Below are 13,093 nucleotides of genomic sequence, written 5' to 3'. Positions count from 1 at the left end.
GCTTTTTGACAGTACTTTGTCAAAATACTAATAAACTTTTTTAACTTTTTACAGGTGTGTACAAAGTAATATTGTGTTGCTTACTCAAGCTTTCAGGAGGAAGTTTGTCATTCCAGATTTTATGTCATTTACTTCACATATTGATGAGTTGTATGAAAGTGCTAAAAAACAATCTGGAGGAAAGGTAACCTGTCTGTAAATTCAACTTCCAACTTCTATAGATTTCTTGCAATTAACCAAATATATTTGTTAAGTAGCCAGATTTTTCTTAACATTTTTAGCAAAATGTTAAACTGATAACTTGATAAAATTGTTTAGGAAGTTCAATTATGTCTGCAACTTGTAAACTGTGTTAGAAATAAAGCTCCTTACCTCTCATGATCTTTTACAATTTCGAGGTTATAAAGAGAAAATAATGTTGTTCTTTCTTTATTTTACATAAACTGTAAAACTGCTATATAATTTGTCAGACTAAGCTTAGTCTATAAAAGAATTATGCTACTCTACACAACTGGCTGGGTTCTGTGACAGAAATCGTTGTCAACACCATACCTACGTTAGTAATTAAAGTTTGTTCTAATGCTTATTTTCAATAAATTAATTGAAAACCCCCAAACTTTGTTACAAGCTAAGCATTTTCAAAGCATATAAAATTTAAACATGCCGTAATATAGAACAGATTCCTCTTAGAATGTGCTGAAGTTTGTACTTTCATTGAAAAAATATTTTATTTGATAACAAACTAGTGAATGTAATAACTTGTAATGAAGTTTTAGATATACCAGGTGATTATTAGTACAGTAATTCAGTTGTAACTTGTGTATCCTTTCCATTGGCATTTATTTTAATTAACATATAGTTAAATATTCTGGATGTTGTAATGTCTCTGTTTTTATTTCACATTGTGATAGGTTGCTGACTATATTCCACAACTGGCCAAGTTCAGCCCTGATTTGTGGGGTGTGTCACTTTGCACAGTGGATGGACAGAGGTATATTCTAACTTCTGGATTTTACTGTTTCAATTATTTAAACTATCTGGCATATTGCAAGGAGCAGGGAGTTGGACTCGATGATCCTTATGGGTCCCCTCCAACTTGAGATATTTTATGATATACAGCACTTCATGATATCTCATGGTTTAGTAAAGAAAAAGCTTTATTGGAGTTGTTTAAGAAGCGAAATCCACGTGGTCATCTTTCTTAACATTTTTTCAACTTCTCTGTTAAAGCTGAATTATTTTGCTATTATTATAAAATATTGTTTAAATAGTATTTGTAAATACTATATTTAAAGCTAGATTATATTGTGCTTATGATCCAAACACAGTAAAGAAGCTGTGGGTAATGTCAGTGATTACCAAAGGACAAGATAGAGACAATGCTTATATAGTATTAATCTGTGGAAGTTGAAGAGCATTGTCTAATAGTACCCATGCCTCGAGCTATATTGCTTTTTCTGTAAGTCACAGTAGGCTTAAAAGTTAGTTCCTTTTGTACATTTTAATGTTCTTACTGTAGCATTATTATGTGATCACTGTACGTCACTGAAAAAATTCAGATCCGTATTCTTTAAAAAGAAAATGAAGATGTGGAAACTGGACAGAACTTAACATGATTTTGCTTTTCAGATTTATTAAACTTTCTCCTTTAAGGGCTTATGTAGGTCTTAGATACAGCTAGAGTGATTTTATTTTTATTGAATAGTGACTCAGAGTAGCAGAGGCAGTTATGAGCCCAAACACTACCACACTCACACCATCTAGCTGAGAAGTAAGGTGGACTATTCTGTGTCCATCTTTGGGACTAGACAACGTGAGATAACTTGCATGTCTCTGCTGTCCTGCAGTTTGATATAGTCAGACTGCATATTCTGAGTACCATAATTTTTAGGTATTTGGTGTATCCCAAGTGAATGGGGCATTCTTGAGAGAGCATCAGACTTGCTTACAGTGACTGTGGATTGGGGGTCATTTTAATGTGATCTGTTATGATCTGTATGTTTATTTCTTATTAGCCATATATTCTATAGCCTCTAGAGGAAGAACTGTACAAGTGAGTTGCAGTATTTTTCAGCTCCCTGCTTAAGTGTCTGAATTATAATTTATTCATAGTGAAACAGCTTTAAAAGTAAAAATGTTCTCCTCTTTGAATATTTTAAATTAACATTTTGCTTTGTTTTGGGTATTATAACATGTGCTAATGAAAGTTTTTATAATGCTAATTTTTGTAATGTTTAATGTTGTGTAATGTTAGTTTTTATAATGCCAAAATGGTTTTGTGAGTTTCTCCGAAACCTTCTCACATTTTCTGCAAAGAAAAGAAGCAAATACGTTTCTGATTTTGTCATCAGACAAGTGGTTGCTTGGAGCCTTTTGCTCTAGATGGGGCATATGCTGCTTGTATGAGTCATTTGTCGATGCAGTCTGACTTAGATGTTGAAAGTAAACTTTCCAAAAGATAGCATTTAATAACTTTGATAAAATACCTATGCCATTATCAAAGGGAATGCAAATACAGCTATTTGATTTCTGCCCTCAAATTTCAAAGCTGAATTGGATCTCATCTTTGTTTATGTAGACATAAATATGTACAGTAGCTAAATTCAGGTCAGCTGTACCGTGTTGAGTATGTGGTTTGCAACTGAGTAGGGTAAGTGTGAGACTAGAGCTCTGAGGTGATTTTTTGCTCTGGTACAAACCCTTTTCTGAATTTGCTTTTATTTTGTTACATCTGCAGTAATGACCAGCAAGTGACTTTGTTATACTTTCCTTATGGAGGCAATTGTTAAAACCTTTCAACCTTTTTGTTCTGTTCTTTAAAATGTGAGTTAATAATATGCTTTCGGGTTTTTGGGTGTTTTTGTTAAAAGTCCTTGTATGTTGAAGAATAAACGAAGTATTTAACACTCTACTTGCCACAGCTGGCAAACAGGAGATTTCAAACCTCTTCATCTGTGTTTTTCCCAGGCATTCTGTTGGCGATACCAAAGTTCCATTTTGTCTTCAGTCCTGTGTAAAGCCATTGAAATATGCTATTGCTGTTAATGATCTTGGCACAGAGTATGTGCACAGATATGTTGGTAAAGAGCCTAGTGGATTAAGATTCAACAAATTGTTCCTGAATGAAGATGGTAAGAGATACATAATATTTAATAATGCAAATACTCAATTTTAGAAAATGACAAAACAAGCTACCCAAGTTTTTTCAGTCTTCTCATTTTACTGTATCCTCTTGTCTTATTAAAGTGTCCCAAAATATTTTGCTGTCAGCAAGGTAGGCTTATCCTTTGTCACTCACTTTTGCCTAATTTAGAATGCTAGTAAAAGATGCTTTATTACTTCTGTTCTATTTGCTAGTATCCAGCTGTAGAAAAAACAAAGTATTTTGATAATACAGGTATTTGAAATGTATATTTATTTAGTTGAGTTGGTAGCAAGTGTTCTTTAATCTTGCCTTCTGTAAAGTGACGGTGAAAGAATCAAAGATGTTAAATTGATTTTAAGAAACATGTATATCACTTCCCTTCTCAGCCCTCTGAGAAGCAGGTGCTGGTGCCAAATGCCAGTGCTGGCTAGTTTCCAGAAGGCGAAATTGAACACATCTTCCCACAAATTATTCTAAACTGAATTTGGCTACTGATTCAAAACAATGTTTTTATTTTACTTTTTTTTCCTGTGGCGGGAGTGCTGTAGCAAGAATTTCTCGTATAGTACTTATCTAGATTATTTCTTTTTCATATTGTATTAATTCTCAGGCATTACAATGTTATTTTTAAAAACATTATGGCAAAAATCTGAGAAGGATGACTCATGTAGCCTTAGAGGAAATACTGGATGTTGTCTCTGAAACACAAATGTTTCTTCTAGCGGATCTTTCTCAGTAAGAGAACAGACAATGTTTCTGTTGCCATGGTATTGCAATTAATATTTAATTAACAGCATAAGGCTTGGATGATATTTTTGTCAAGGACTGTATTGAATTCTGACTTACATATTTATATTGTTAATACAGAGATGATACATAATTATATTTAGTACATACCTTAAAATTATCTTTCCAAACTTACAAATAAAATAGATCTTGACAATTTATTTCTTCTTTTTTATTATGTTAGTGAGCAGTAATGAAATACCAACATGCGTATATATTGCCAAGAGGGAATTAGCATTTTGTCAAGCTTTGCTGTCTTGTTTTTGCTGTCCTAGTTTTTCCAAATACAATGTTGAACAATGTGGAGAAGACTGCCTTTTATGTCCTAAGAAAGCTTTCATATAAAAAAAAGTTTTGATGGTGCTGAAAATTGCTCGTTTTTTCCTTTGGATGAATATAGGTGTTCTGGGTTTTTTTAATTATTATTTTTAATAACAGAAAGTATAGTAGTTATTTTCTTCTTTGTTTTGCTACTTTTAGAATTGAACTATGAGAGAAGATGAAGTGTTAGGCTGTGGTTTTTTGTTATATTACTGTTAGACTTAAGGAGTGTTTATAAGGCTGTTACGCAATAAAGGAATTGGGATTATTGAAAGTTTGACCAGTGTGCATGAAATTAATAGAGAGGACTAATTCACATGATAGACATTTTATTTTTTAAGTATGTGCTTGTGCGGCTGATACAACTGACATGAGAAAAATGTGTTAGAACTAACCTGAACAGCCTTTTATTGATACAGTCCTTAAACGAAAGACTAAAACAGAGGGTAGACGCCTAATAAATAGGAACATTTCAGGTAAAGGGAGAGAAAGGGAAGTTGAGTTTCTGCGAGTGAAGGATGAGGAGGGAAGAAGGGATTACATTTTACTTGTAGATTTGAATTGATAGATCCAAATTGAAGTTCGGATGTGCAGAGTATTCGGCAGCTTGAACATACATAACTACTTTGAAGATTAGATTTGAAAATAAAAAAAAAAATATAGATATTTAATCTATTTGCTTTCCAATTATTCTGTGTCGTGGTTTAACCCTAGCCAGCAACTGAACACCACACAGCCACTTGCTTACTCCCCCACTGCCTCTGGTGGGATAGGGGAGAGAATCGGGAGAGTAAAAATAAGAAAACTCGTGGGTTGAGATAAAGACAGTTTAATTACTGAAATAAAATAAAATAAAATAGTAGTGATTATAATAATAGAAGAATATACAAAGGAAGTGATGCACGATGCAATTGCTCACCACCCGCTGACCGATGCCCAGCCAGTTCCCGAGCAGTGATCAGTGCCCCCCAGCCAATTCCCTCCGGTTTATATACTGAGCATGACATCATATGGTATGGAATACCCCTTTGGCCAGTTTGGGTCAGCTGTCCTGGCTATGCTCCCTCCCAGCTTCTTGTGCACCTGGCAGAGCATGGGAAGCTGAAAAGTCCTTGACCCGTGTAAGCACTACTTAGCAACAACTAAACCATCAGTGTGTTATCAACATTCTTCTCATACTAAATCCAAAACACAGCACTATGCCAGCTACTAGGAAGAAAATTAACTCTATCCCAGCCGAAACCAGGACATTCTGATATTGTTGAAGTTCATGTTTGTTATCAGGATATTATGAAGTGATATGCAGGTATTTGAAAACTGGTTAGATGTGCATCTGAAGCTATTTTTTTATACTTAGTACATTAAAGATTCCTAAAACAGGGTGTTCTTTCATTTCTTTGTTTACTAGTATTGAGTCTCAATCTGGAAAGAATGGCGAAAATTACTAGGCAATTCTAAATCATAGCCAAAAATGCCAACTTATAACAAAAAAGTGTTAGTAAAAATCATGTACGTTTTGAGTAAGATCTGTGCTGTGCAATGGAAACTCAGAAACTTCTGGAGCCTTGTGAATATTCAACTTTAAATTTTTTTTTATCAAAAGGAACATATGGCCTATCGAACAATTCCAGATTTCTGGAGGACTAAAGCAATTCCGATGTTAATTAAAAACAGATTATTCTAGCTGATTGAAGTAGATCAGGAATTTTGCATAGTAAAATGTGTCTGAAATAGGCATCGTCAGGAATAATTTTTATGGCCATCGAGCAGTTTGCAGGTTTGCAACATGTCTGACAATACCTGTATGTATGTGCAGTTGGTATCTCTTATCCATACATGGGACCTTCTCTTGATGATAATTATTTGTAGAATTAGTCCAGTAATAGAATTGTTTGTAGAACTTAGTCCGGTAATAAATGTTGCATTGTAATTGAATGAGGGATTGCCAGGAAACTGTTTATTCTGCTGAAGGATTTTGTTAACTAAAGATGGAATTCTTTAAGTTTTTGCATTGGACAAACACATTTTGATGTCTTTTCAGAAAGAACTTGCCATGATTAACTGTTCTGTGTATTAAAATGTCTGTATTGTGTATGTGTGGCAACCTCTGCTTTCTGTGCTCAAAGACTGCAAGCCAGTACAAGAAAGGCCTAAGGCCAACGATGGACCAAAAAGGTCGGAAGAACGGGCAGAGGAGAAGCACTGTAATTTGAGCTTATTAGGGGAAAGGTCTAGTTCGTGTATGGCACAATTACATGGCAAGTTGCTGGAGCAATCATGCTAATTGTCAAGCAGTTTTGAGGTATTAAAAAAATACATATTTTTCACCATTCAATAAATTTATATTTTCTTTTATTTTGAATTTAGATACACCTGTTAAATATATTGCAGTTTTCTATGTAAAAGGCTGTTCTAGACAAGTGTCTGCTTCCCACAGGAGAAACAGTGCTGTATCGGAGAAGAATATAGTTCCTATTCAGAGGCTGTTAGGTGGGTTGTTTATGCAAGAGGCAAATCGTTGAATCAGTGCTAGACTTAATCAGGGCACCCCAGTTAAAGTCGAAGGATTATTATGACTTGTGCTTTTCATTAAGGATAAAAAAATGAATTTACTCCAATGTATAATGAGAGGATACAGCAATATAAGAGACTTGCAGAGAAGCTGCGTAAAAGATTTTTTTTCAGTCTGAGCAGATCATTGCCTTTATTATTTGATTATATAGAGAGAATGTATGTGTGTGGTTTTGGTTTTAGTCATGTGTGTCAGTTAGCTTTGCAGAGTTTGATACCTCTTTCTAAAGATTAATAGATGAGTTTGTTCACCTCTTTGGCAAACTGTTGCAATTATAGTATCAGTCTTCATTCCTTGTCATTATATGAAGTGGAATCCCCTTGCTGATGGCACCCACTGTGAAGTAAATCAGTAGTTGCTGCCGCTTTAGAAGGAGACCTATGTATGACTTTCCTTAAAAATTAATGTAGCGTCAGAACCTACACATCCCTAAGAGGTGAAAAAATACCTGGGAATGGAAGTATTATTGATGGGAAAGAAGAGAAAAAAATCTCTTCTTTGAAATTAGCAGGAATCTTTCAGAATGTATGATTTTATTTAGGCAGCCTGGCCCTTAAAAAAGGCCAGTATATCTTAAGTCTGTGGAGAGGTTCTTCATTGTAGAACGGAATAGAATAATTCAGCTGGAGGAGACCTATAACAATCATCTAGTCCAACTGCCTGACCACTTCAGGACTGACTAAAAGTTAAAGCATATTATTAAGGGCATTGTTCAAATGCCTCTTAAACACGACAGGCTTGGGCCATCAATCACCTCTCAAGAAGCCTGTAGCTATTGTGGCGAGATAGAAGGGTTATCTGTCAATTACAGGCACTTATGTGTGGGAAGTGTTTGGATAGCATTATCTGGTGCTATCCAGGTAATAGTGAAAATTGCTTTCTTGGGACCCGGATACCCTGACAGGGTTTATTCTGCTTAGAAGAGGCAGAGGTGGATTAATGGAAGGTGTCCTACTCAGCTCTGTGATGTGCTGGTGTTAGGCAACAGTAAGAAAGACCCTCAAAGAAGAGCTTTTGTTAGTGTGTGGTAGGCTGGGCTGCTTTACCTCCCCTTAGCTGTTAAGGCTCCAACAATGATTGTTCCTTGTTGACTCGTCAAGGGGGGGCAATACACAACTTCATTTCAGAAGCACGTTCAGGAAAGTCCATGTTTCCTTTCATCAGAAGGTTCTGGCCATTCTTCATGTGAGGTCAGCACAGCGTGGTGTGTTGGTTGTAAAGTGGCCAGAACTGGTACATGTAGTTTGAGATGTTAAGCAGTGAGAGACAGGAATCTTCAGAGTAGAGGAAAAGGTAACCCAGAATGCCTTCACTTGACATTGAAGGTAAGTGGTGACAACTTCAAAGAAGTGAGATGCAATAGATTTCTGAGGGCATATTCTGTTGTGTGGACTTACCACATTGATAAGATTTTGAGTTGGTGAATGCTAAATAAACATTACACATCCTTTTTATTCAAATATACATGTGATGTGGGGTTTGGGAATTTTTTTTTTTTTTGCTTTATACTGTGTGGCAGATTGAAACCATAGAGATGTGCAGAAGAATCAAGAGCAAAACATTTATAAAAATACTTTGAGTGGGTTGTATATGATTAAGTCGTTAACATGTTTATGGACTAGAGTGATACCTGATGTTGATGAGAGGAAGCTGGAAAAAAGAGAAGTGTAGCTAGGGCAAGAAATGAAGGTGACAGTGTGTTCTAATCATGAATGAGGCCAATGTTATGTTGGATTATGTGTCCGGCGTTGGGATCCCTAATTCAAGGAGAATATGGAAAAACTGGAAAGGGCTCCAGTGGAAGGCTGCCAAGGTGCTGTGGGGTCCAGGGCACATAACTGCCAAGGAGCAGTTGAAAGGGGAGGTTAGGGGCTCCCCTGGGAGCCACTTAAAACTCTTAAAGAGCAATTGCAAAGATGAAGATTTGTGTAACTCTTCTTGGTAGTGGCAGATGATACAGAAGGGCCAGTGGCCCCACGCTGTGGCTTGGGAGGTGCAGGTTGGATGGTAGGGTAAACTCCTCATCTAGGAGGAACAGGATGCCTGGAGAGATAGAGGATTTGCCATGTTTGGAGGTTTTCAAGACTCAGCTAGATAAAGGCATGACTGACCTGATGTAACCTTTAACCTTGGCAATAGCCTTGCTTTGAGTGGGAGGGTGGAGATGACCTCCAGATGTCCCTTCTGACCAGCAGCCTGTGATGCTGTGAACAGTCGTTTGACTTGTAACACCTTTGACTGGTGGTCAGGTCCCTAAGGAGAGACAGAGTTAGGAAGCTATGGAAATGCTACATTTTTGCTACTTAGAATCTGCTTTTAATCAAAAGTCAAATATATTTGACCCAGGTTACTTGTGTTATTGACATGAGTAGAACAGGGCGTTCGATGTAGGTGGATCTTAAGTACAATCGGATAAAATGAGAACAATTCATGAGTCTGTTGCAGAGAGATAAGGAATAGCACTAACAACTTTAAAAATAGCATATAGACATTAAGTTTGTATTTTAGGGGAGCTTCACTTTTTTGGACAGAAATTTTAGGGGAGCTGCACTTTTTTGGACAGAAGGTATTGGTCTTACCTTTTCACTAATAGAATAACTTGATTTTTTTAAAAGTTCCTTTTAATATTGACTTTCTGAAAAATACTAAAAGGAACTTGAGATAATTAGTTTTTGGAGATTATTTGATAATCATAAATGGCTAAGTGCCATTGACCATGACTAGTGTAATTTTCATGGGCGTGTGTGTGTATGTACTGTGAGTATCGGACTAATCTCCAAAAAGCAATCATCTCAAGTTCCTTTTAGTGTGCATGTATTATATATAAAAATAGTGAACACTTTGTGTGGTTTTTTTTAAATGAATATTTTTTCAAATTTGGAGATAAGCAAAGTAACAGCAAGTAAAAAGAATTCAAACCTCTCACAATATTAAGGTGTTGAGAAGTGATTGAGATTTTCAGAAAGAACAAGAACCCCCCCAAAATCAACATCCTAGTTAAAGGCACAGCAAAAATGTTCGTTTAAAAAAAAAAAAGGCGATTCATTCACATGAGCAGCCAAGAATGACTGGGAATGCAGAAATACTCTTAATATGGAGATTAGAGATAAAAAGGAAAACTTAAGCATAGCAGGTATATGCAAGTCAATTATAAAGTATGTTAAATTCTAGTGAGGATGAGTAAATTGTTATTTGTATTTCAGCAGCTGCCAGTAGAAACCTCTGATTCTTAAAAAGAATCAGGATTTTGTATTTATGTACAGCGATAAGGAAATTAAAGAACTAGAATTCTCTTTTATTTTGAAGGACTTGTTTGAACACTTTTAAAATCACTGAGACTTGGTAACTTGGAGAAAAATTGGAAGGTCCCTTAGGGTTTGTTCCACTTGCAAATGTTGCATTGATCAAATCTTGGAACACTGGAGAGGATTGAAAATTTTCACAAAAAGAAATTATGCCAAACTGATTAATTTACTGAACTGTTAGGTAGCGTTAAACTGAGTTGTTTTAACCTGTAAAATACTTTGCTCAGAATTACAAAAAATTGTGTATAATGTAGGATTACAGTATTTTTAATTTAGGATTATATTCCATGATCGTAGCTTTAAGTCATACGTTAATATTTATCATTTTATACTTAAACACTTGACTGGTTTTGTTTGACAAATGTGTCTTGGGATATATTTGTAATTGAAAACTTTATTTCACAGACAGGCCTCATAACCCTATGGTGAATGCTGGAGCAATTGTGATCACGTCTTTAATCAAGGTAAAAAGTTCATTTTCAGTTTCTCTCGGAGTATTTTAATAGAACGTAGAAAAAGTATCTTGTACAGATTATGGACGGTTTTCATTTTATGTGTGCAATATCTGATGGCAGTTTACTCATTAGCAGGTAGACAAGCTCTGATGTTTTGGAAATAGTAACACTTCCAAACAAATGCGATATTAGACTAGCAATTTTTAAAAAGTAACAGTGCAGCTGAAAGACTGTCTTTTTCCTTAGTGTTTTTACTTTTATTTTGTTTCCTTCTTTAACTGCACAACACTTGATAGTCTCTTGAGAGAATTGCCTCACACTTGTTAAATGCTAAGAGTATGTCCTCAGGAATATCCTTTATAGCACTCAGAAACATGTTTCTGAATGTCTAATGCTCTTATGTAGCATAAAGTTACAACAGTATTTCTTGCTGTGCAGAAGAAATGAAGATACTATAATTTGTACAGGAACAATGCAGCTATATTCGCATGTCAGTCTTAATACTGAATTTGTCCACTATTAACATACTGTACAACTAGATTACTTTAACTTCTATGTTACGTAGTTTCTGTTGGAGTGTTAAATGCACTTTCTTAAATAAGTGTATTTGGAAACAGTCACCCATATTTTGCTGAGTAAATGACTTTAGCTGAATAATGACTTAACATCTTTAGCCCATGATCTTGTGACTTTTGGAAAGCTGTATTTTGTTTTTCCCTAGAGTAGCTGTATATATCTCTTGAAGTGGTAAATGGCATAAATTCCATGTAATGCTAATGTTTGCCAGATACTTCACTTGTATTTTCTGCCTTTTTTCGGTAGCCACTGGTACAAAAAACTATTTTTTTTCTTTTTCTTTTTTTTTTTTTTTAAGCTGTACCTGCTTAGAATTGTGGGGAACATGTCAGTCCCCTGAAGTTTTGAAGTAGAAAACTTAATACTGTTACTTCAGAGGTCTAAAAAATCTTGTTTACAGCCTTTGTCTTGGTTATGTTTCAAAGTCCATTAGCTACAGTGTGTTTCCTACCTCCTATTTCCAAATCGTTGATTTTAAAATTACTTAGATCATGATTTTCTGTTATTTTTATATTTAAAGAAGGTGTAAGAACTCCTGCTTAAAGACATTTATCTTTAATAGCTGTAGGTGAAAGAAAATGGCCTTAAGTATGACAGGTAAATTTATTCACATTTAATATTTTTTAAAGGTTGACTAAGCATTGAAATTCACTTGGATAATAGTGAATTTTAAAATCTGACTTAACACATTTGTCTGAACTGTCAAAATGTTAGTCCTACTACAACATGCCCTACTGGTCATAAGGCAAAACACAAGCATGTGCCTCTGGCAGAAGGCACGTAGTTCTTGATAAATTGTGTACTTCTAAATAGATAACATGGATTTGTTTACTGCATGCAACTGTGATATTTGTTAGAAGGTTGGGGGATTGTTTTTGCTGGTGTTTTTTTAATTTTTATTTATTTTTTTGCTGTAATGTTCTTATGAAGAGTATTGCATTGCACTGACGTTTTTGCATGCGGTAACTGCACGTCTAATGGACGCATATCATACTTATCACACTCCATTATTTGTTTTCAGTGTGATTAAAATGTAGATTATTTTATGTACTGCTTCCACTAAGATACCATTTATCATTTGACTAACCAACCAAACTAAACATATTCTGAAGAAAATTACATAGAGGGTCACAGGTACGAAGTTATTTAATAGTTGTATTTTTTGTGAAATAACTTCTTTGCAATCCGCAACTTAACAATATTCCTACTAACTATTCACTGATTTAAGTAATTCACATTTATATTTGATCTAATCTAAGACTTACTTTTTTTCTGGAAAAGGTGGCTTCATTAACCCATGCTTTGCCCTCAGTTCCTCTGCAGTCATTCTGTTTATTTAAGGTGTTTCTTGCATATCTTGAAGACTCTGTATGGCTCCTAGAGTCCAAGAAAATTACGGGGTTATTAAACATGGTCGAAGTCACTATGTATGACAGATTTATCTAATGATAGCATGTTGATAGCTATGGAGAGATTGTTGCTGTATTTCAGCGTTAAGAATGCCTTTACCTCCTTTGATATTCATTATTTTATCTCTTTCTGAGAAATTGATATAAGTCGTCTTTCAAAGTTTACATACATTGTACTGAATTCAGCAGCTGTTAGTATGCATGAACTTGCACACAAGTGCCCTTAAAATCTGACATAAATTATGATTACTTGTGGATAAGAGATGATGCTTGGAGTAGTCTTTTTGTCAGAATATGTGATATGTTAACATTTTAGGGGGAAGAAAGGGCTCTTAGCATCACATACCCAGTTCTGACTGCCTTCAGAATTTGGTATACGCACCTTGGAACAGAGCATAGACCTAAACTGTAATGTTTAGTCTTTGCTATTCATAATAGTAAATAATAAAGCGTATGTGCCTGTTAAATTGTACATTTATTTGGCTTACTTAGGCATGACTATATCATCCTTTTACCAGCTTAAA

At 35.1% G+C, this 13,093-nt stretch overlaps 1 protein-coding gene across 8 annotated transcripts in view; it reads left to right on the top strand.

Annotated features, from left to right (window-relative positions):
• Nucleotides 1-13,093, top strand: part of GLS (glutaminase) — a 67,723-nt gene that overhangs the window by 14,323 nt on the left and 40,307 nt on the right. For 6 of the 8 annotated variants that reach the window (XR_012674156.1, XM_075153641.1, XM_075153644.1 and 3 more), the window contains exons 4-7: nt 55-184; nt 912-991; nt 2,968-3,131; nt 10,535-10,593. Coding sequence is in view for 6 of the 8 variants with exons in the window: in XM_075153641.1 (XP_075009742.1) it covers nt 55-184; nt 912-991; nt 2,968-3,131; nt 10,535-10,593 (433 nt within the window). In the remaining 2 variants the exon portion in view is untranslated. Of the gene's footprint in view, nt 1-54; nt 185-911; nt 992-2,967; nt 3,132-5,669; nt 6,743-10,534; nt 10,594-13,093 lie in introns of those variants that run through there. The other 2 variants (XM_075153649.1, XM_075153648.1) reach the window with 2 other exon arrangements.

The sequence above is a fragment of the Calonectris borealis genome, chromosome 6 (assembly GCF_964195595.1).
Source record: "Calonectris borealis chromosome 6, bCalBor7.hap1.2, whole genome shotgun sequence".
Classification (NCBI taxonomy): Eukaryota; Metazoa; Chordata; class Aves; order Procellariiformes; family Procellariidae; genus Calonectris; species Calonectris borealis.
The sequence above is the reverse complement of the archived record's forward strand: the minus strand, read 5'-3'. Positions and strand labels throughout refer to the sequence as shown.